At 40.4% G+C, this 24674-nt stretch overlaps 1 protein-coding gene across 2 annotated transcripts in view; it reads left to right on the forward strand.

Moving 5' to 3' along the window:
* The window catches only part of AUH (AU RNA binding methylglutaconyl-CoA hydratase), a 159627-nt gene that overhangs the window by 42075 nt on the left and 92878 nt on the right, over window positions 1-24674 (forward strand). For both annotated transcript variants that reach the window (XM_049769573.1, XM_049769574.1), the window contains exon 4: window positions 19321-19407. In XM_049769573.1, coding sequence (XP_049625530.1) covers window positions 19321-19407 — 87 coding nt within the window. The remainder of the gene's footprint in view (window positions 1-19320; window positions 19408-24674) is intronic.

Genomic DNA, 24674 nt, shown 5'->3' on the forward strand with positions numbered 1-24674 from the left:
TTCTGAGGAAAGAACAGTTTTCATTTTTCTTTTTCTTCTTGTATAATCTATAAGTTAAAGTCTTTTCCCCCTATTTTGTGGCTTTATTTTTTATTTTTTTGGTTTTTGGGCCACACCCGGCGGTGCTCAGAGGTTACTCCTGGCTGTCTGCTCAGAAATAGCTCCTGGTAGGCATGCGGGACCATATGGGACACCGGAATTCGAACCAACCACCTTTGGTCCTGGATCGGCTGCTTGCAAGGCAAACACCGCTGTGCTATCACTCTGGGCCTGTGGCTTTATTCTTATTTGTGATATTTTGTAGTTTGAAAACAATAGTCCTAGATATTCTGTTCTGGTCCCTAGTGTTATCTCCTTTTATTTTCTGAGCTTCCTAGGCCTCAGGTCTGGTATCTCACATTGATTTGATGAAATTGGTCATTGCTTCAAATACGGACTTTCTTTTCTTTGCTATTTCCGCCATGCCTATGGTTGAGTCACAGCCCTGGGATATTTTTCTTCTCCATTGTTCACCTCTGGTGGTTTCTGTGGAGTTAATTACCAGCTCTGATCTTCTTTAATTACCAGCTCTTATCTCTTCAGCAATGTCCCGTCTAGTTAGAGGCCTATAAAAGACACTTGATCTCAGTTCCAGAGTTTTGATACCTGCCATCTTGGATTCTTTCTTAGATTTTCATTTTTCTGTTTATATTTACCATCAGCTATTAGGTGGTCTGCTTTATCACAAATTCTCATAGCATTTCTCATAGCATATTTTAATAATTTTGCTTTAAAATGACTCATTTGGGCTGGAGCGATAGCACAGTGGGGAGGACATTTGCCTTGCACTTAGCCGACTCAAGTTCATCTTCAGCATCTTATATGGTCACCTGAGCCTGCCTGGAGTGATTCCTGAGTACAAAGCGAGTAGCAACCCCTGAGCAATGCCAAGAGTGGCCCAAAAAACAAAAGGAAACAAAACAAAAAAGCAAAACCAAAAACTAACTCATCAGATTATTCCAAAATGTTTCTGTTTTGGCTTTGATACTTGTATCTCTTTCAGCTGAAATTTACATATTTTCATTACCCCTGGAGAGGGAGCAGTTGTCAATAGGCCCCTAGCAACTTTGTGGCCATACTGCACGCAGGAATGATCTGCCTAGTGTTTGAGCCTAGTGTTCCTTAGCCTTCTCTGACTGCAGCTCCTTCCCACCTTCTTTCCTTGGTAACCTGTGTATTAGGTCTCCCCACCCAGTTTATGTGATTTTCACTTGTGGGGACCGCCACAGATATGGTACTTTAACTCATGATCAAGTTTATTAGTGAGCTGTGATATCCACACATTTCTCAGTTTTCTTTTCCTTCTTAGGTAGAATCAAATGACTGGGGGAGACTAGAGTTGGTATTTCCCTTTTCTAGATCAGTTAAGCACTATTTCTTTGTTTTGGCACCTCACCTTGTCCTTATCCTGTTGTGCACAGAGCTCTGTTCTCGGGGATCACACCTGGTGGGACTCGGAGATCATATAATGGTGCTGGGGATCAAATGTGGGTTGGCCTCGTGCAGGGCAGGTACCTTACTTGTCTGCTGCATTCACTGTCTTGCTGTCCTTGAGTTAGGCTCCATTTTATCTCAGCTCAGCTAGATTCTGGCTCAGTTGTTTGCCCTCGCATGTGTGGCCAAGGAGAACAAAGTACTCAGATATTTTAGATGGCTTTTGTTCTCTTCCCTTACCAGATTTCCCTCTAGTTATATAGAGGAGATTCTAATAATATTTCTGGAAATATAGTTATTTCTAATAATATTCCTTAAGTAGTTCATCAATTCTACTTCAGGCTCTCTTAACCTCAGCACCGGACCCTGCCCAATGAGTCTGCAACATCATGGCTTGCCATGTCTGACTCTTGGGTCATGTTTGACTTTTGGGCCAGGGTTTTTCCCCTGTGTGCATACTCCTCCCCCCCCCCCCCAGATCTTAGAATTGTTGACACTCTCCCCTCCTCTCCTTCCCCAGTATGTTCATCTTTTCACTTGTTCCTGGGATAGAGTGGCAGCTTATATACATAGGATTCCAGAAGGTAGAATTCTGGAAAGTGGAACTATTTGCATCTGTTTTCATTTCCTCTGTCCTTTCCCTCTGCTGTGGTTGGGAGATGAGCTGGGGTGGCACACATGTTTGGCCATAGTATTTACACATATAGGTGCAGTGCTCAGAGAGTAATTGGTAGTACTTGCATGCTTATCCATGATGCTCACCAAGCTGTTCCTCTTGATTAGATGCCTATAAGCACGATTGCATCCACATTCTAGTTTCAGAGCTTGCCGTGGCTGTACTAATGGGCCGAATATTTGCACATTGCTCAGTGCTTTCTATGGATGCCCTCACAGGCTGAGTGCACAACTCAGTTGTGGTGCTAAGCACCCCCTTTCATGGTGGGGCTCACACAGCCCTGCCTGTGACTGCAAGTTGTGCATGCAGCAAAGAGAACAGAGAGGTGAGCTTTTGAGAATTCACTCTGCTCTCACAGCAGCCCTGGACGGAGAACGTGCAGCATTTGCTGGCATTGGGCTTTGGAACCACTGAGCTCCTCTTGTACATATCTGTACCTGTTTGTAGATGCAGTCTTAATGGATAGTTTGAGTTCATATAAAAGTGACTAGATGAAGAATCTGAGCTGTAACTATTTGAGGATTTGTTTTGTGGGCTGGAGATATGGCTTATGTCCTAGAAGGCTCATGGCCTTGAGTTTCCCCCTGGTATCGAATGCCCCTGGGTCCTCCTACACTTGTCAGTCATTGTTGTGGATTCCAGGCACCTCAGGACCCTCCATCCCCCACAGTGTTTTAAAAGAAAGAAAGAAGAAAAAAATTAAAGCAAATAATAATTTGTGTTGATGTTCTAAAACTCATGAGGCTATTCAGGGAGGAATCACAGGGTTATGTTTCTGAATATGCTCCCCCACAAACTTTGTACAAAAATTACCTGTATTAATTAATTAGGCTGACATCTGATGCTTTCCTAATTGAGATCTCAACTCTTGGGAGATAAGCTGAAGCAAGACCATTTTGTTAAACTGTGGGAGTCAGAGAGCCACACCATGCAGTGACCTGTCAAAACAGAGAAGCACTCACACAAAAGCATCTAATTTTAACAATAATCTATTAAACACATACTGCATTTTGCCATTTTGAATGAGGGTAAAATCATACGGTGATGGTGAGGGTGTGCTGCGTCCTCCACACTAAGAACTAACGGCAAGATGTGACCCAACATGTGACACATGGATATTCCCCCCCCTCCCCCCACCTGCTTGCTAACCCGTGCAGTTGTTTCCGAGGAATGGGAGACTGGAGGATGCAGCCTGGGGGTGGGACTAGGTGCTCTGAGATCTCTCCTCAGAGATCCCTCCTCAAAAACAGCAGAACAAAATCCAGACTTGGCAAAGAGCCACAGTATACAAAATCTTGGTAAGAGGCAAAGAGCCGTATTCATTTTGCCAGGAGCCACACATGGCTCTGTGTTCGCCACCCCTGTACTAGAGAGTAAGCACTAATCCAGATGATCTCAGCTTCATTTTCTAGGATAATGCGTCACAAATTGACTTAAATTCTGAGATTGCTCTCAAATTCTTGGGATTACTCTTAGATATTCTGAGTTTTTATGAAATTCAGCTTTATTCTTAGCATCGTAGCCTGAGAATTCAGATGTTCTATACCTCTATACCTGTATGCTTATGGTTAAAGTAAAAGAAGTCTTTAGCCCAAATCTAACACAATCCACATATTGATACTAATTTGGCTGCTCAGGTGATGATTAGCTTAAGGTAGCCTGGAATCTCGTCCTGCTCTGAGAGAGGCTGCGTGAAATCTTTCAAAATACATGGAGTATGAGGAGTGAGGTACAGGGAAACCCCAGGACACATTATGGCTGACATGAAACAGGGAGAAGGAATGGGCACTCTTCAGATAGTGAGTGTTCTTCTATTGAAAAATTCTGACTGTAAACTCTTACTGGGACCCACATATAAAAAATTATGGATTTCCTATATTCAGTTATTCAAGGGTTTTGGAGGGACCATGGGACCCTTTTACGTACTGAGTACTCTTCTTGAATCTGGGATTGAAACAGAATTGCCTGCTGCTAAGGAGGCCCCATGGACAGGGGTCAAGGTGTTGGGTGGAGGGGAGAACAAATATGTGAAAAGTTTTCTGTGTTAATAACCTGCAAATAAAACTGGGCAGGAAGGAGGAAGAATGCTCCTGACAGAGCTGGGGCCTTCCAGATGATCTGTAGAAATAGAGGGTTCCAGTGAGCAAGTGTGAGTTGGACCTAGAGAAGCTGGCTTGGGGTGCAGAACTAGAGGGGCCATCGGACCTAAAGAATGGTAGATTCAGAATGTTGGAGCACACAGTAGTGGAAGGAAGCTCACTTGGTGGTGGAAGCATTGATGTTCTGTGGGAGTCTCCAGCACATGGAAGTTTGACTTCTGTTCTGAGAAGAGAGCCAGGCTGCTTTAAGCAGAGGAGGAAAACATATACTTAAGTATATACCATATATATATATACTTATATACCATAAGTAAGTCTTAATAGGCTTTACTCTGTTTTTTTGTGTGGAGAAAGACTTTTAGAGTTTCTATCTTTGATTCCATATTTAATACCATATTTTTTCTTTTTCTTTTTTTAACAGTGAGGGGTTTATGTGTTTATATGTGTATGTATGGTTTGGGGCATATCCTGGCCCTATTCAAGAGGGTAAGGCAAGTGCTCTTCTCTCAACTGTTTCTGGCCCCAACATCATCTCTCTCTCTTTTTTATTTTATCTATATTTTTTCATATTTTTAAAATTTATTTAAAGAAAATATATCACATAGTTGACACAATTTATCATAATACATTTGTTTCAGGAAGAGCAAAGGCAAACTTATTTAAAAAATAAAGAAAATATGGGGCCGGAGATACAGCATAGAGGTAAGGTGCTTGCCTTTCATGCAGAAGGTCATCAGTTCAAATCCCGGCATCCCATATGGTCCCCCGTGCCTGCCAGGAGCAATCTCTGAGCCTGGAGCCAGGAATAACTCCTGAGCACTGCCCTGAGCACACAAAAATAATAAAAAATAAAGAAAATGAGATGGAAGAGAAAGAAAAGGTTCAGTAGCAAGTATATTTTTGAAAATCATTGAATCACCAATTAACTCATTAAAGGCCTAGCAGAAGGTTTAATAAGCTTTTCTCCTCCTCCTCCTTCTCCCTCTTCTTCGATAAGAATTAAAGAAGTACAGCAAAAAACAAAAAGTACAGTGTTAGTGTGGCAATTATTGTTTGCATAGGCACAGCAAAAGATGGGGGATATGGAAAGGAAAAGCCTTGGCCTAAATATAAGGAGACCTTACCCCTGACGTTTTCTGGCATAAGACCAACTCTAGGCTCCAGGCATACTACGTTGTCCAACCCAAGCCATTGTCTGTAGTGCCAGTACACTTATTTTTCACACAGTCGCTGTTGTTGGTGTCAGGTTTCTATAGTTAAAGATTCTGGAATCTGTGTTTGTCCTACATCGAGGTCAGGATGGTGTGGAGCGTCCTCTAGTTTCATCTCACAATTAGAGGGCAATGTGGATAGCCCATTTGTTGCTGTTGTTATGTCTTCTCATGTTAAGGGACCTCGCTTTGGAGTAGGTCGATGTGGGGGCAGCAGTAGTGTCTTCTGTGGTAGAGGATTGCTCCCAGGTGATGTAATAGACAACTGTGTCAATATCATCTCTTAAGAAAATAGAAATGGGGGCCGGAGAGATAGCATGGAGGTAAGGCGTTTGCCTCTCATGCAGGAGGTCATCGGTTCGAATCCCGGCGTCCCATATATGGTCCTCCCGTGCCTGCCAGGAGCAATTTCTGAGCCTGGAGCCAGGAATAACCCCTGAGCACTGCCGGGTGTGACCCAAAAACCACAAAAAAAAAAAAAAAAAAAAAAAAAAGAAAATAGAAATGAGGAATGGAGGTCATATTAGTGATCTTATTTTAACTTTTACTTAATTTAGAATTTAGAATTTTTTAATTGTAATGGCCAGATATAGAATAGTTGACAGAAGGTATTATGGTTATGAAATGAATAAAATTATAATGAAAAAGAACTAAGTGGGACTGAAAGCATGAATCAGATGGTGAAGTTGATAATTTAAGTGAAGTTTCAGACAATGAATCATCAGAAAACAATATTCTGAAAGATGATTTTCTTTTCTTTTTCTGGTCTCTTTTAATTTTTTTAATTTTATTCATTTATTTATTTATTTTGGGCCATACCCTGTGACACTCAGGAGTTACTCCTGGCTATGCGCTCAGAAATTGCTCCTGGCTCTGGACCATATGGGACACTGGGGATCGAACCCAGGTTCATCTTGGGTCAGCTGTGTGCAAGACAAATGCCCTATTGCTGCACTATTGCTCCAGTCCAGAAGATGATTTTCTTGAACACAAATTGATCCATGAATAATATTTCTAGTTCATAAAAAGGAAATATGTATTTATACTAATCATTTGGAAAAAGAACTTAATGCGTATTTTGTGACACAAATGTCGCTCATTCAGTTTTGCTAAAAAAATGTGACAGTTTTTGTACCTTTTATATGTTTGATATGAACCTTTACTTGAGATAGCTTATAAACTACTAGTCTGGAAGGCAGGTATGCATATGGTGATAGAAAGGGAATAGATGACATAGGATGAAGCCAAATTAACAGCTTGATCATTCTGTTTGCAAATCTAAAGATGAAATTATTTATAACTAGGGAACAAAGAATATAGCTGTCTTCAGCAAAATTATGAGCTCACAAAAGTTTGTAAGGCACTGTAATTCTGCAAAGCAAGTGTAAAAAGAACCAGAGGTGATGGTAATTTATTAGAGATATCTTTGGATTCTGGAATCAGTTTTTATAGTTTTATAGGTCTCTGCAGTCAGTTGATGAATAGTTTCATTTATTGTGTGTATTTATATAGTATATATGCTTGTGTATAGTGTTTGTTATTCACTCATGTCTATGTGCATATTTGTGGGTGTGTGTGCATTTATGTATATACATATATGTAACAGGAAGATAGAAAATAGGGATAGAAGTATGCTGGTTTTAAACTTTGACAACAATAGTTGTTTCACTGTTCTTTTGTTTTTCTGTATTTATAAAATGAGCAGAACAGTACCTAAAGTAACAAGTTGCCCATTGTTGGAGCTGATGGTGTTGTTGTTGTTGTTGTTCTTTTTTTTTTTCTTTTTGGGCCTCACACCCCGCTCAGGGGTTACTCCTGGCTATGTGCTCAGAAATCACCCCTGGCTTGGGGATCCATATAGATGCAGGGGTATCGAACCGCGGTCTGCAGTCCGTCCTAGGCTAGTGTGCGCAAGGCAGACTGCACCACTGTTCTGGCCCAGGGTGTGTTGATTTTCTTTATTCCTGGTCTTCAAAGGGTTACTGTAATAAAACCATGTGTACCTTTGCCTTCAGCACCTGATGACTTTGCTACTTTAAAGCACACATGGAATATTTTCATAAATAATACTCTACTAGTATATTAAACCTCCAGAGATTTCAAAGGCTGTGTTCAGTGACTGCTGGCATTATAATAGAAGGCATTTACAAAGAAAATTAGAAAAGTCCCCCATGTTGGGAAATTTAAATAACTTCTAAATAATAGCTCAAAATGGAAATTTATTTTTGAGGGGGATGCAGCTAGCAGTACTCAGGTTACTCCTCACTGTTTGCTCAGGGATCACTCCTGATGATTCTGGGGGATGAAATGCAGTGCTGGGGATTGAACCTGCTCAGCCAAGCCTCACCTGCAGTATTATCTCTGACACTCAGAGGAATCATTATATATTAAAACATATTCAAATCTAAAGTCTAACAAAAGTACTTTTGGGGTGGGGTTTGGGTCACACGGGGCAAGACTGAGGGGTTACTCCCAGCAGGCATGGGGGACCTTATGGGATGCTGGGATTCAAACCACCATTCATCCTCTTTCGGCTGCGTGCAAGGCATTTGTCCTACAGCTGTGCTATCTCACTAGTCCCAAACTTTTTTTGTTTGCTTTTCGTTTTTGTTTCTGTTTTTGGGCAACACTTGGTCGCGCTAGAAGGAGGAGGTTACTCCTGGCTCTTCACTCAGAAATTGGTCCTGGTAGGCTTGGGGAACCATATTGGATGCCGGGGATCGAACCTGGGTCTGGTCCTATGCTACCACAGTGCTGTTGCGCTGGCCTTCCAATACAGACTCAGTCTGTATTGCTCATCTTTGAGTACATTAAAATCTGTAGAACATAGGGGCTGGAGAGATAGCACAGTGGTAGGGCGTTTACCTTGCAAGCTGCTGAACCAGGACCAATGTTGGTTCGAATCCCAGCATCCCATATGGTCCCCTGTACCTGCCAGGATTGATTTTTGAGCAGAGCCAGGAGTGCCGTTGGGTGTGACCCAAAAAAACAAAAAAACAACAACAAAAAAAAGCTGTAGAACATAGTTAAGATTGTACTTTCAGAATGGAGTACAATCCTTTGTATGAAAATATTTTGTATTAAATTTTTGTTTTAATTGCTGTTCTAAAGGCTAATATAAACAAATTAAGAGAAAATAAAAATAATGTAGGCATAACCCAAATAGCATGAAAAGAAAGAAAGATGAGGGGCTGGAGAGATAGCATGGAGGTAAGGCGTTTGCCTTTCATGCAGAAGGACAGTGGTTCGAATCCCGGTATCCCATATGGTCCTCTGTGCCTGCCAGGGCTGATTTCTGAGTATAGAGCCAGGAGTAACCCCTGAGCATTGCCGGTGTGGCTCGACCCCCCCCCCCCAAAGGAAGGAAGGAAGGAAGGAAGGAAGGAAGGAAGGAAGGAAGGAAGGAAGGAAGGAAGGAAGGAAGGAAGGAAGGAAGGAAGGAAGGAAGGAAAAAAGGAAGGAAGGAAGGAAGGAAGGAAGGAAGGAAGGAAGGAAGGAAGGAAGGAAGGAAGGAAGGAAGGAAGGAAAGAAGAGTCTAAACTTTGGGTGTGAGAAATACATTTATGAAGTCAGGAGAATAGATAGGGTTAGAGAGACAGTATAGCAGGTGAAACACTTGGGTTTGATGGATGACCTAGGTTTGGTCCTCAGATGAAAGGTCAGATAACCAAAAAATCTCCTGGCAAGATTAATCAAGGATAAGGATTGAAAAAGATTGCAAAGAAGGCCATGGGTGTAGAGTTCACAGATATTAAGCTAGGAAGATAGTTAAGAATAATTATGTTGATATATCTGAAATTTTGGGTAGAATAGAAAGATAACCAAAACTGATGCAAGAAGAAAAAAATTTGGTGATCTTAGAACAACAACATAATCATAAGAACAGTGTATTTAGTTTGATGCCTGTATAGGAACAGTCTACCCATTTAGAGATAACATAATATTTTTAACTACATTCTATGTGAAAAAGAAAAAAAGGCAAAGAAGTTTTTCCTAGTTCATTTTGTCGGGATTTACCACCAATTGAGAAAAGCACAGAGGGGCTGGAGTGATAGGTAGGCTGCTTGCTTTGCTTTGCTGACTCAGTTCGATCCCGGTATCTTCTATAGTCTTCCAAACACTGAGTTACTACTGGTAGGAGTAATTCTGAGTTCAGAGTGCAGAGTAACTTCTGAGCACTGTTGTGTATAACCCCAAAGAAAATCAAGCAAAGAATAATAGAGGGTCAGTCATGGTACAAAGCATTTTGGGTTTGATTCCAGGCTTCTCATGACCTTTGCTAGAAGTGATCCCTGATCATAGAACTAGAACACCTGCTGGGTGTGGGAATTAAGGACCGGTTTCTTTGCTGTTAGGTGGGAACCTTCCCAGGACTGAGCAGAATGATTCCCATTTCAGATGCAGCCACTTCTGGACCTGATATTAGGGCTCATTGAAGCTGATAAAAGCTGCTTGGGGTGGGAATAAGAGACCAGAGTGTTGGTGCAAAATCACACGTATGTGAACAGTTCCGAGACAACTTAGTGTCTGCTGGACAGTGCTCAACAGGCTTTTAGGCTCTTGAGTTTACTACCACGGAAAATGCATTTTCACACAGTAGATTTCCAAAACTTACTGTGACAGTGCCTTGCACTGGTGATATGCATTGCTGTTGGCAAAATAGAGTAAGGAGTGGCAATTATTTTGGAAAGCAATTTGGGATTACATTCAGCTTCTCATTTTATTCCATAAGACCCAGCAATTTCACTTGAGGAAAGTTACTTAAAACAATGATTCTACAGTCCGGGATAGCTTTGGGCATTTAGAAGGAACACACAGTTTTAAAGGGGCATCTCTGGCCTGTACAGAGCTGGTGCATGTCCCTATTTGTAAGACTTGAGGCTGAGCCATATGTCACAATTACCTTTTACCATCTCCCTGTCATAGTTGCTTTTGCAGCATGAATCATCTTTAATGTTACTTTCCTTGTTCCAAAAAGGGTAAGGTTGGGAGCGGGGAGCCTTTGACTAGTCAAAAATGTATGTGAGGGGTGTCTTTTTCAATAAGAACCTTGAGAATTTCAACTGGGATGTTATTCTTATTCTGGTAGTTTTTAGTTTCTTGTATTCAGCATAATTTACAGACAACTTAATTGAGTTATTTGGAAATTGTTAAATGTTTCTTGATACAGTATGAATTATTTTTTTAACAGTTGGCTATAAAAATTTGGTAAAAGAATTGAGTGATGTTACTAAAGTAGGACTCTTGTTGATATGAGAGTCTTTTCAGCATGAATAGAATTATTAATATACCCTGTCTCAGCTATATGAAATAATGGAAGGAGAGCTCTCACTAGTCTTACTGAGATTTGCTTGCAATAGAAGTTTACTCTATGTAATAGATTGCTAGTTTATTTATGCTTCACTCTGCCACAGGCTAGAAATGCTAGTTCATTAAGAAAAGAAATGGTATAATTTTATTGTCCCAGACAAGATCATTTGTTGCATGTTTTAGACATGGATGATTTTGAGAGACAAACCCTTCTGATATATAGATTGCCAGGTATAGTGTGCTGTTACCACAGCGATGGAGAACTTTACTGTCTTGTTTATTGGGGGCCAAGGCATCTAAGTTATAATGAAATGTGCAATAAAGAGTATTATTGTTGCCCATAACTTTAAAAAAATCCTACTAATCAGTTCACAGAAGGTAGAAATAAAAATTGTTAGAAATTAATAATGCATACTAAATATAAAGTATACAAAAGGGGCTTATTGAAAAATTACACTGCTTTTAGGAGAGGCCATTCTGTTTATTGACCCTTTCGTTCTGTGAGAGGCTATATCCAGTTGTGATCAGACCACTCTCAGTACAGTGCTTGGTTTTCCTCCCAATGTGCTGAAGATGAACCCCTGGATTCACTCATATAACATCTGTACACCAGCCATGCATCTGTCTTTCTGATCCTAGGAGGACATTTTAGATAGAAAATAAATTGAATGATAAATATTTCTTCAATATTTTAACGATGTGCTTAAAGTCACTTGGTATTGATCTTTAATAAGAGCATGGTGTTGCTGTCTTAAGTGCAGCAATGATGGGTATGAGCTAGCATATCTTTATATACTTTGTTTTTCTGTGCCATACCTGGTGATGCTCAGGGGTTACTCCTGGCTATGCACTCAGAAATCGCTCCTGGCTTGTGGGACCATATGGGACGTTGGGGGATCAAATTGCGGTCCGTTCTAGGCAAGCGTTGGCAAGGCAGAGATGCTTACCACTCCGCACCATCACTCCGGCCCCATGTCTTTAAATACTTTTAATGTTGTCTTCTACTTAGTCAGTATTTGGGACTCAGTCTGTATTGCTCATCTTTGAGTACTGTCATCATAGTTCTGTGGGACTATGATTAACACAATAATGATTCTGCTAATATACTTGATTGCCTTTTAGTTCACGTCTTACCTTTCTATTGCATGCATACTTTTGTATACTATTGAATTTTTGGAGTGGAAACTTTCTTAACCGCTTTTATGCACAGAAACATCAAATTTTATTTATTTATTTATTTATTTATTTTAGCTCATCAGTGTTGGCTGTGTTATGCTGATAAAACTAGTCTTGATTTTAGAGACAAGAGACTCACTTAGGCAAGTTTCAGTTTGGTCACAAGATACTTTATGGTCCTGAACACTGCTGGATATGGCCAGAAGAATAAAATGAAATAGAAATATGTTTGTGCTTTTAATTTGTTTTATCTTGGAGATTATTCAAATTGTGCTTTTTTTTTTATCTCTTTTTGTGCATGATAGAGTCTGGACAGCTTCTACACTGTTCTATACTTATATTCACAATATTATGGTTTTTGTTTGTTTTTGGGATCATTCCCGTGTGAGGCAAGCACCCTATCTGCTCTACTATTTCTCTGCCCCCAATCACAGTGTTCTTGTTTGATAATAGATTTTTTTAATTTGGTTTTTGGGCCACACCCAGTGATGCTCAGGGGTTACTCCTGGCTCTGTGCTCAGAAATCACTCCTGGCTCAGGGGACCGTAGGGATGCCAGGAATCCAATGCAGGTCCATTCTATGTTGGCCGTGTGCAAGGCAAACACTCTACTGCTGTGCTGTTTCTCTGGCCCCTGATAATAGATGTTTTAATTTATCTTCTAAAAGTCTTTAGGGGTATAATTTAAAATTTTTTTATTTTCAAATGTTTACCAAATTTTTGCTCCACTTTGTATTTCTTACCCCTTTATCAAAGATTAATTGATCATATACCTCAGGGACTGTCTCAGGATATTCAGACCTATTCCATTAATCTGATGGTCTGTTTTTATTCTAATACCATGCTGTTTTAATAACTACTGCTTTATAGTATAGTTTGAAAATGGGGAAAGTGATGCTTCTCATTTCTTTTCCCCAAGGATTGCTTTAGCTATTCATAGGATTTTATTGCTCCTTATGGATTTTAACCTACTTTTTTTTTTTTTAATGCCATCATGAGTGTCCATACTGGGGTTAGTCCTGGTTCTGTGCTCAATAATTGCTCCTGGCAGGCTTGGGGAACCATATGGGATGCTGGGATTTGAACCACCTGGCCAGGTGCAAGGCAAACGCCCTCTTGTGGTGTGGTTCCAGGTCAGTAGCTTAGGGAATTTCTCAGTAATAATGTCTTTGGCTATTGCTTCTTCATAGGGGCTTTCTTTTTTACTTCTGGGACCCCAATGATCCTTACATTGTTTCTCTTCAGTTTAACCCTAAAGTCTTTTGCTGTCTGTTCATTTATTTTGATAATTTTTTCATCCTCTATTTTTTTTAAGACTCTTTCATTTTCTTGGGCCAGAGAGGTAGCATGGAGGTAGGGTGTTTGCCTTGCATGCAGAACGACGGTGGTTTGAATCCCAGCATCCCATATGGTCCCATGAGTCTGCCAGGTGCTATTTCTGAGTGTAGAACCAGGAGTAACCCCTGAGCGTTGATGAGTGTGACCCAAAACCAATAAAAGAAAAAGAAAAAAAGAAAAAAAGACTTTTTCATTTTCTGCTGTTTTCTTTAAGTGTTATGCAGCTCATCTTCAAGCTCACTGGTTCTGTCCCAGCAGGTGTTACTCTATTGCTGAGCTTTTCCAGTTATTTTTTCATTTTGCCTACAAAGTTTTCCATTTCTGTTTGAAGTTTTCTTATTTTTCTAATATCCTTTTAAGTCTTATTGGCTGTTATACCAAGATTTATAATAATATTAATTATTATTATTATTTGGTTTTGGGCTATACCTGGTGGTGGTTAGGGGTTACTCCTGGCTATGTGCTCAGAAATCCTCCTGGCTTGGGGGACCAAATAGGATGCCGGGGACCGAACCACGTCCATCCTGGATTAGCCGCGTGCAAGGCAAACAAACGTCCCACCGCTGTGCTTCCCCTCTTTGAGTTTTTTGAACATTCTCAACATTTCCTTTCTAAAGTCCATATCAGAGAGACTGTATAGGTGACAGATAATGGTTGGTTTTTTAAAACTACCATCTTCATTTACTAAGTGTAGTGTGCTTTGCATTTCTTTCTCATTGTGACCTTTGCAGTATGATGGTATTTTTATTTTTTGTAGTGGAGTTCATTGACTAAAAGAAATGCCTAGCTGCAGAGCTAAGAGGAGTGGCCCTGCTCTTCTCAGGGTGTACTCACATGGGTAGAACCTTGCTGGTGTGGCTGGAAGATCCCTCCCCTGTCCTGGTGCTTCTCATTCCCTCCTGTCTGTTTGTCTGCCTCAGTTTGAATTTATGTTTTAATCTGGAGTCTTCTAATACATGAACACGATTGATTGTTTTCTGCAATTTATTTAGGGCTTACTCAATTTATCTTAGGAAGTATTTATAGCTTACTTTGTTTTGTTTTGGGGGGGGCATATTTTGTGATGCTCAATACTTCTGTCTCTGTGCTCAGGGATCAATTTTGACAGAGTTGCATTACAATAGGTATGTCAGGGATTGAATACCACTCAGCTCTTGCAAGATAGAGAGAGATACTGAGAGAGAGGGGGGGAGGGAGAGAGAGAGGGAGGGAGAAAGAGAGAGAGAGAGAAAGAGAGAGACAGGAAGGAAGGAAGGAGGGAGGAAGGAAGGAAGGAAGGAAGGAAGGAAGGAAGGAAGGAAGGAAGGAAGGAAGGAAGGAAGGAAGGAAGGAAGAAAAGAAAGACAGAGAAAGAGAGAGGAGAGAAAGATATCCAGCAGAGAATGTAGGTATCTCCACTGGCAGAGGTAAACCCCTTTTTGTGTGTATTTTAGTTTTTTTTTCTTTGCCTCCTTGACTTCTGGTTACTACTTCAAGCAGAATCATTGTAAAATTATATTTTCAATTATTTATCTAAGCATATAGAATTGATATTTAAGTACCTGTTTTATCAAATTCACATATATATATCTGTTTTTTTTTGTTGTTGTTGTTGTTTATTTGGGGGCATACCTGGTGAAGCTCAGGGCTTATTTCTGTCTTTGTGCTAAGATTTCACTTCTAGTGAACTTGGGGGACCAATTGTAGTATTGAGGATTTAATCCAGGTCAGCCCATCAAAGCCAGATGCCCTACCTGCTATACAGTCTCTTCAGTCCCAGTATTTTTATTGTCTGTAAATTCTTCTGACTATTTATATGTAATTAAAACCTGGCTATTTATATATAATTAAGTCACCCACTATAGACAATCTTCTGATCTTTGTATTTGAACAAAATCCAAAAAGCCTTTTGACCCGAGGAACCTCCAAAGGGACTTGAGCGTTAGCCTTGCTCGGGATAAGCAATGAGATGGATCCTTGGTATTACTGAGCTAGAGCATCATTGCAGTACCACTTTGAGCACTAGCTCTGAGTCCCAAATGTTCAGTTGCACTGCTTGACTGAGTGACCCGGAGTACTGTGAAAGCTGCTGGGTAGACCTGATAATTTTTTTTTGTTTGTTTGTTTTATTGTCACTGGAAGAATGATGGAATTGCTTGATTTAAATTTTGAGACTGACACTCCCACTGTAGAGGTGTCCATTTCTTGGCAAAAATCTCTTTTTTTTTTTTTTTTTTTTTTTTGTGGCAGTTTGCAGGGTTTTCTTTTTGACTTTAGTTTTTAGCATTTGCTCTTGATATGGTTTTCTTTGTGTGTCCCTTATTTTAAATTTAACCGCAAGAAGTCTCAAGGGAAAGCCTCTAGTGTTACTCCTTTGCAAGACTTGAGTTCTCATTTTTTTCTTGCTAAAAGTATGTTTAGAAACCTCCAATTCCTCTGATTCCTATTCCTTTGCTTACCTGCCTGCTGTCCTTCCTTTCTGTCTTCCCTGAGCTTGGAATCAACCTACAGCCTCAAACAGATGGGGGAATATTCTCTATCATTGGAAGACATCTAATACTAGAGAGAGCGTTTCGTTTTATTAGCAGTTTTCTTCCTTGTTCAATAAATATTTTGTAAAAAGCTCATTATGAAGATCTAAAAACATTTTAAAGACTGCTGTTGAGTGCCTCCCATCTAAATAAGTGTGATTGGAGCCTTGTTCTCACAAACTGTTTACTCTTCTTCCTAACAGAGGACCCCACAATTGGAATCTGCTCCTTACTATTGTCCTGTATGTTTTTATTCTGAAGCCCACACTTAATTAGGCCAGTGGTTATTATTGTATCCATTTTTAATATGATTACAAGTGCCTTATATGTAACTATGTTCTTCAGCAGTGTTAGATCTAGCCATATTCATATTCTTATTTCCTTCATTTAATGCTATAACATCTTTGTGGGATAAAGTTTACTAATAATCTTTTTTTTTAAATTATCTTTATTTAAACACCGTGATTACAAATATAATTGTACTTGTATGATTACAGTCATGTAAAGAACACCCCCCTTCACCAGTGCAGGATTCCCACCACCAATTTCCCAGATCTACCTACTCCCCACCCCACCCACACCTGTACTCGAGACAGGCTTTCTTTTTCCCTCATTCAGTCACATTGTTATGATAGTTTTCAGTGTAGTTATTTCTCTAACTGCACTTAACATTCTATGTGGTGACCTTCATGTCATTAGCTGCACCTACATGGGAGGATGGGGGGAAGTAAGGGTTGGGACTGAGGCAGTAAAATATTAGAAATGAGCTTTGTAGGGCAGTATCAAGGTCCCAATACAAGATGGATATTATGGATATATAGAATATATGCACACAATAATATCAATATGAAAAAAAAGAGAAAAAATTTCCACTGACTGTCCCAATATAAACCAGTGCTAGAACAGCCTGCCCTCCTCCCAGAGTGCATTCCCATTAGTGTAGGGAGAGATAGGGGGAAAGCCTGTTGACTCCTATAGAATCCATCTAGACCGGTGTCCAGGGAAAGACTGAAGTCTAGGGGAGAAAAACCCTATACCTGGCAAGGGCTGGTCTCCAGAATCAAGGACAAAACCGGAAGCCAGATGTCTGCCCTCCCTCCTCCCCATGCACCTACCCCCTGGACTACGGAGGGAGGGGGGAACCTGAAGATCACTAAGAGTCCATCTGAACCCACTTCTGGCCATCTGAGCTGGCACCCAGGGAAGGCCTGGAGTCAGGGGAAAAAGACAAGGATGGCTGGGGGCCTGCCAAGCCTCCCAGCACTCCCCAGGCTAGGGAGAAAGGTTCTGGTATGGGTCCTTCCCAAACCCCATACCTGGCAAGAGCTGGTCTCCAGAATCAAAGAGGAAACCGGAAGCCAGATGTCTGCCCTCCCTCCTCCCCATGCACCTACCCCCTGGAGTACGAAGGGAGGGGGGACCCTGAGGACCACTAAGAGTCCACCTGAACCCACTTCTGGCCATCTGAGCTGGCACCCAGGGAAGGCCTGGAGTCAGGGGAAAAAGACAAGGATGGCTGGGGGCCTGTCAAGCCTCCCAGCACTCCTCAGGCTAGGAATAAGGGTCCCGGTAAGCTCAGTTTTTCTGTTCTTTTAGTTTAGTGTGAAAATTTCTAATTTCAGTTGACAAAACTTCTTTTTTTTTTTTTTTTTTTTTGGTTTTTGGGCCACACCCGGTAACGCTCAGGGGTTACTCCTGGCTATGTGCTCAGAAGTTGCTCCTGGCTCGGGGGACCATATGGGACACCGGGGGATCGAACCGCAGTCAGTCCAAAGCTAGCTCAGGCAAGGCAGGCACCTTACCTTTAGCGCCACCGCCCGGCCCCGACAAAACTTCTTGATGCTTAATTTTGCTCCAGTCAAGTTTATCGATGCTTTTTTTTTTTTTTTTTTTTTTTTTTTTTGAGCTCCCTGAACATTCTCCATAATTCTACTCTAAACTTCTTGAGAGGATACCTATTTGTTTCCTACTTTTTAGATTATTAGAGGAGCCATCTTGATTTCTGTAAATATGGGGGTGTACTGCAAAATTACTCCATTGGCAAGGCTGTAGATTGCTTCTTAAAATGTACAGAAATGGAATTCAGGGGTTACAAGATAAGCGTTTCGGGTGTGGGTCCTGAAGAGGCTATAGTCCTTGGATGTAGGCAGGCTCAGCAGAGAAAAGGCAAAGAGCAAGGCCGCTGTGATTTAAAAGTCTCTGGGTACCCAATCACAGCAGGAATTGGCCCCACGTGCGTGCGTTGGGTGGGGACATCTTACGGGGATGGGTCCTGAAGAGGCTATAGTCCTTGGATGTAGGCAGGCTCAGCAGAGAGACTAATCATCTTAATAGCCAGAGTAGTGCCAGTTAGTTTGCTATTTCATATTTATATATTGTATAGAATGGTATTTATATTTTCTTGAGAACATGAAATTTTTCTACACTATGATACTAAGATCTGCTGGGTTGCTAGGCATGTTCTTTGTCATTTGTATTCGTTGTACTCACAAGAGGTGTATAGACGTTTGATTATTATGTCTAGTGAAGGTCAATTTAGAGTGGGATAACAAGGAGTAACCGAGTGAACACTTGTTTATACCATGTTTACTTTATTGTTATTTTCTCTGCTGCTGTGGGGGGTCTCTTTTCCATGGTGTGATGTTCCGAATTTAAATTAACTTTATTATAAGAATGCCTTTGAGCCACAAAGTAAATGATCCCGTAAGGAATTAGATGTGTTTATTTTTCTATTCCGAAGTTATGATTCTGCAATAAATTTCAATTATGAACTTGTCAGTTTGTTTAAAATTAAAGCCAGTGATTCTCACATGTGACAGTGTGGTCACTACAGAGACTGTCACAGCATGAACACATAAACAAGTACCTCTTTCACTGAGTAGGTTTTTGCTCTGCTGGGGCAAAATCAATGGTGGGCAAAGCTGCCATCTTTTTGGTCAGAGCCAAGGATGAGGTGTAACTGAAGGTCATTTATGTTAGCATAGTAGACTTGTTTTTATTATTAAATGAATACATATTTTAAAATATATTCAATTTTTCATAATTATTGAGAATTGAAATTTAAACAGTCTCTTTCTTTCTTTCTTTTTTTTTTTTTGGTCACACCCGGCAGTGCTCAGGGGCTACTCCTGGCTCCATGCTCAGAAATTGCTCCTGGCAGGCACGGGGGACTATATGGGATGCCGGGATTCGAACCGATGACCTTCTGCATGAAAGGCACATGCCTTACCTCCATGCTATCTCTCTGGCCCCAAACAGTCTCTTTCTTCCTTTAAGAGCAAACAAATTCAGAAACCAGATTTGCACAACCATTTCTTTTTTTTTTGCACAACCATTTCTTGAAGCACTTGAATGAACAAACGTTCTTTGGTGCTGGTCACTGAGAAAGAATACGTAGATAATATAGTTCCCTATACATACACATTTGTTTGATCTCCTTGTATTATATGAGTTTCATGTAAAATCTCAATGTATTGTCTGAACTTTTTGTGTATAACTAGATTTCATATGTAAATAAATATTTTGCAGGTGCTGATCTTAAGGAAAGAGCGAAAATGCACCCCAGTGAAGTTGGTCCTTTTGTCTCCAAAATAAGAACAATGATTAACGAAATTGGTAAGCACAACAAAATTCTCCTTGTGGCTTTTTCTGCATGGTAATTTTAAACATAAACTTTGGCTAAAGTTGGCATATAATTAGATAATGACTTACAGATGATTACAGTAAACAGGATATAATTTATTTGAAGAATTATGAAAATAAAATTGTAGATGACCCTGGTGTATGATGACTTGGCATATGAAGGTACTTACAGAAAATGAAGAATAATTTGGTATAAGTCTTTAAAATATTTATCTAAAAATAGTACATAAGGCTATTGTTTGTTTTGGTGGTGTCAAGGATTGAACCCAGGGCCTCATACATGCAAAGCCATGTACTACTGAGCATCACAGTGACCCTTCATTTCCATTAATTTTTTTCATCCAATAGGATAATGCTATTTTCTTAGTATTATAGCTTCTCATATATATCACGTCTCAGTATATTATAATCTAGTTCACTATTACTACTTTAAAATATATTGCTCTCTAATAATCCACAGCATAGTTCTATTCAAAATTAAAAATTATTTTTCTTTAATGATATTTAGGTCCTTCCTCTTTTCCTTCCTTCCTCCCTCTCTTTCATGTTGAATATTTAGGGCCAAGAGAGATCCATGGCTCTAGCCCTGCTTGGTGCTGCATCAGCACAAGGTCACTGAATCACCACTGAGAGTGGTCCAGAGTACAGAGCACAGGGTAGATGCTGAGTACCCCCACTTGTGAGGGGTAGCTTCTGAGCCCCACCCCAGAACTCCAGAGGTAACTTGGTTGATGCTTTTGTTATTTTGCCAAATTAGTAAGTTCAGGGAGTTCTCTTTGACCTTGTTAGGAATTTATTACCCATTTTCTAGTTGTATTGTTTGTCAGCTGTTCTTTGGGTATATGTCAGGATTCTAATTAATGGGTTTACTCATTTTGCACTCTCCTTGTATTACTAGAATTGGCCTCTATTGTAGCTATGGTGATTTCTAATATGCTGGTGGATTAATTTGACTTGATGTAAAATGATAATAATAGTAATAATGGTAATAATAGTGTTCAGGGATCATTCCTGGTAGGATTTGGGGCAACATATGGGATCTAGAGATTGAACTCAAGTTGGCTGAGTACAAGACAAACACCCTACCATGCTGTACTATTGCCCCGGCTCTTACATCTATGGGGGACCAACACCCGGCAACACTTAGGGGTTACTCCTGGCTGTGCACTCAGAAGTCACTCCTGGCAGGCACGGGGGACCTTATGGGATGCCAGGATTCGAATCACCTTCCGTCATGGATTGGCTGCTTGCAAGACAAATGCCCTACCTCTGTGCTACCACTCTAGTCCCAACATCTGTTCTTTATATTTGACAAATTAGATAGTTTTTTTGTTTTGTTTTTGGGCCACACCCAGCAGTGCTCAGGGGTTACCCATGGCTCTGTGCTCAGAAATCACTTCTGGTAGGCTAGGGAGACCATATGGGATGCCGAGGATCTAACTCGGGTCTGTCCTAGGTTGGCAGTATGCAAGGCAAATGCCCTACCACTGTGCTATCATTCCAGCTCCCCAAATTAGATAGTTTTAAAAGGCTCATGTGCCTTCAGTTATGCAGACTTTGTTTTGGGCTATTTTTTGTTTGTTTTGGGTTTGGTTTTTGGTTTTTGGGCCACACCATTGACACATTACTCCTGGCTATGAGTTCAGAAATCGCTCTTGGCTCGGGGAACTGACTATATGGGCTACCAGAGGATTGAAATGTGGTTTATCCTAGGTAATTCGCGTGTAAGGCCAACACCCTATCGCTATGCCACTGCTATGATCCCTATTTTGGGCTATATTTTGAATAATTTTCTTAGGTGTATATTTTTTCTTTATTTTAAGAGAAGCTAAAATTAACAGTATTTTATTTTCTCATTTTAAGGAGTTTCAAGGAGAGGATAAACCCATTGAATGTGGTTAGGGAGCCAGGTTCCATCTGTGCATTTCCAGCTCTCTTCTTGGTTCTTATCCACCAGTATGCCCATTGTTCATTAAAGAAGAGCTTCTTGGGACTGGAGTGATAGCACAGTGGGATGGAGTGATAGCACAGTGGTTTGCCTTGCCTATGGCCCAAACAAGACAGACCTGGGTTTGATCTCCAGTGTCCCATATGGTCCCCCAGTCAGGAGCAATTTCTGAGCGCATAGCCAGGGGTAACCCAATAGTGTTATTGGTGTGGGTTCCCCCATCGCCTTCCCCAAAAAGAAGAGTTTCTTGGAATTATTGTACATGTGGCAAACAATGAATGGCTACAGTGGTAGGTGGTAATGGAGGCTGGCACATGAGTTGTATGCGCTTACTTTTTTTTTTTTTTTTTTTTTTACAAACTTTTCAGGGATCACGTGTCCTGCTTTTACAAGACTTGAGATAATTTTTAAATTTGTAAAAATAATTTTTTTTGGTTTTTGGGTCATACCCAGCAGCGCTCAGGGGTTACTCCTGGCTCTATGCTCAGAAATTGCTCCTGGCAGGCTCTGGGGATTCAAATCAATGACCTTCTGCATGAAAGGCAAACGCCTTACCTCCATGCTATCTCTCCGGCCCCAAATTTGTAAGATTTAAAATATTTTAAACTTCGTTGTTTTATGGTTTTTGGGTCGTACTTGGTGGCACCTGGGTTAGATCTGCCTCTGCATTCAGAAATTATTCCTTGGCAGGCTCAGGGTCTGTGTGGGATGCCAGAAATCCAACTTGGATAAGCCACATGCTAAGCAAACACCTTACCCACTGTGCTATCGCTCCAGCTCCTGGGGGCATTTTCTGAGGTGGTGTCACTGACATCTTGACATTGATAACTAGTGATACAACTGGTCTTGGAAGGATGTTATTTCCACTTGTGATTATTTTCTGGTAATGTTGAGGAAAAACAATCATACCCATTTGAACATAGAAAGAAGTTATCTGTTTCCATTGCCCTCATTGTTTAAGATTGCAGTTTCCCAGTTTCTTCTGTTTACTATGGTAAGTGAGGACGTGGAGTGTCAGTAAACATGCCAGTGAGGATTCATCCTACCGGTGAAATGCACTTGCTACCCCTGCCCCATCAGGTTTGCATTTTCTACAATTGGTGCATCCTTTTCAGGGTCTGAAGGAAAGATGGTCTTTTCTTGGCCAAGAGTCTGCTCTATTTTAATGAAAGGGAATTAAAGCTACCTGAAAACTTTTTTTTTATTAAAATGAAGATCAGAGGAAAGTTTATGTTTATTATTCAAGGGCAAAAGAGAGAGAGAGGATCTGAATTTACTACTTTACTTTCTAGAAACATTTTTCTTCAAATGCTGGAATGACATTTTGTTCTTTTGTACTTCTTAAAAGGAAAAGGATGACTATCTCTTTCTGAGATAAATTGATCTAAAGGAATGATGCATTCTCAGATACGATTAATCAGTGACTGGAAAGATAATACAGCTAGGAAGGTGCTGACCATGCTCACAGGAGACCTGGGTTCGATCCCTGAACCCAATATAGTTCCGAGCCCAATCTGAAGTGATCCCTGAGTACAGAGCCAGCAGAAAACCCTGAACATAGCCTGGTCACTAAACAAAAATAAATCAATTTATTGCCTCATTGTTATAATCCCCTTCAAATATGGTATTTTTCTGTTGAAAACAGTAACCAGTTGTATCAAAATCTTAAGAATCAGCAGAATGTTCAGACAAGCATTTATTGGGCCTAATAACGACTGCTGTTTTGTAATTGTTAGAAAGCTGCCCAGATTGTGATGGTGGGCACCTTTCTTTATTCACGTTCACACAGTTTAGCTGTCTAGAATAGGGGGACAAAGGTGCCTGCTTTAGTTAGATGCTGCTTCATGGAGATCTGGAAGCATTTTTAATAATTTTTTCAGCTTAATATAGTCCCATCTGTTTATCTCTGCTTCCACTTGTTTGGAGAGTGCCATTTCCTCCTTGAAGATGCCTTTAGTCTCAATGTCATGGAGTGTTTTATCTAAGTGTTGTTCATATACCTTATGGTTTTGGCTCTGATATCAAGGTCTTTAATCCATTTGAATTTGACCTTTGTGCATAGTGTTAGATGGCGGTCTGAGTTTGCTTTTTTGCAAGTGGCTAACCAGTTGTGCCAACACCACTTGTTGAAGAGGCTTTCCTTGTTCCATTTTGCATTTCTTGCCCCTTTATCAAAGATTAATTGATTGTATGTCTGGGGAACATTCTCTGAATACTCAAGTCTATTCCACTGATCTGAGGGTCTGTCTTTATTCCAATTCCATGCTGTTTTAATGACTATAGCTTGTAACACAAATTAAAGTTGGGGAAAGTGATGCTTCCCATATTCCTTTTCCCAAGGGTTGCTTAAGCTGTTTGTGAGTGTTTATTGGTCCAAATGAATTTCAGGAGTGTTTGATCCACCTCTTTGAAGAATGTCATGGGTATGTTTAGAGGGATTGCATTAAATCTGTACAATACTTTGGGAGTATTGTCATTTTCATGATGTTAATCCTACCAATCAATGAGCAGGTTATGTGTCTCCATTTCCTTGCATCCTCTTTTATTTCTTGAAGAAGGGTTTTGTAGTTTTCTTTGTATAGGTCCTTGACCTCTTTAGTTAAGTTGACTCCAAGATATTTGAGTTTTTGTGATACTAATGTGAATGGGATTGTTATTTTAATGTCTATTTCTTCTCTATCCTTATTGGTGTACAAGAAGGCCATTGATTTTTGTGATTTTAATTTTGTAGCCTGTCACTTTGCTATATGAAGCTATTGTTTCTAGAAGCTTTTTGGAAGTCTTTAGGGTTTTCTAAATATAGTAACATGTCATCTTTAAACAGTGAGAACTTCATTCCTTCCTTTCCTATCTGGATGCACTTGATATCTTTTTCTTGTCTAATCGCTATGGCAAGAACTTCCAGCACTATGTTGAATAGGAGTGGTACAAGGTGCCTTGATTTGTACCAGATTTTAGAAGAAAAGCTTTTGGTTTATCTCCATTGAGAATATTTGCCATTGTCTTGTAGATGGCCTTGACTATATTGAGACAAGTTTCTTCCATTCCCATTTTTTTCTTTTTTTTTTTTGGTTTTTGGGTCACTCCCCGCAGCGCTTAGGGGTTACTTCTGGCTCTAGGCTCAGTAATCACTCCTGGCAGGCTCAGGGGATCATATGGGATGCTGGAATTTGGACCACCATCCTGTATGTAAGGCACACCTTATCTCCATGCTATCTCTTCAGACCCTCCATTCCCATCTTGATGAGAACTTTTATCAAGAATGGGTGTTAGATCTTATCGAATGCTTTCT

This window comes from Suncus etruscus, chromosome 3, assembly GCF_024139225.1.
Source record: "Suncus etruscus isolate mSunEtr1 chromosome 3, mSunEtr1.pri.cur, whole genome shotgun sequence".
Taxonomy (NCBI): Eukaryota; Metazoa; Chordata; class Mammalia; order Eulipotyphla; family Soricidae; genus Suncus; species Suncus etruscus.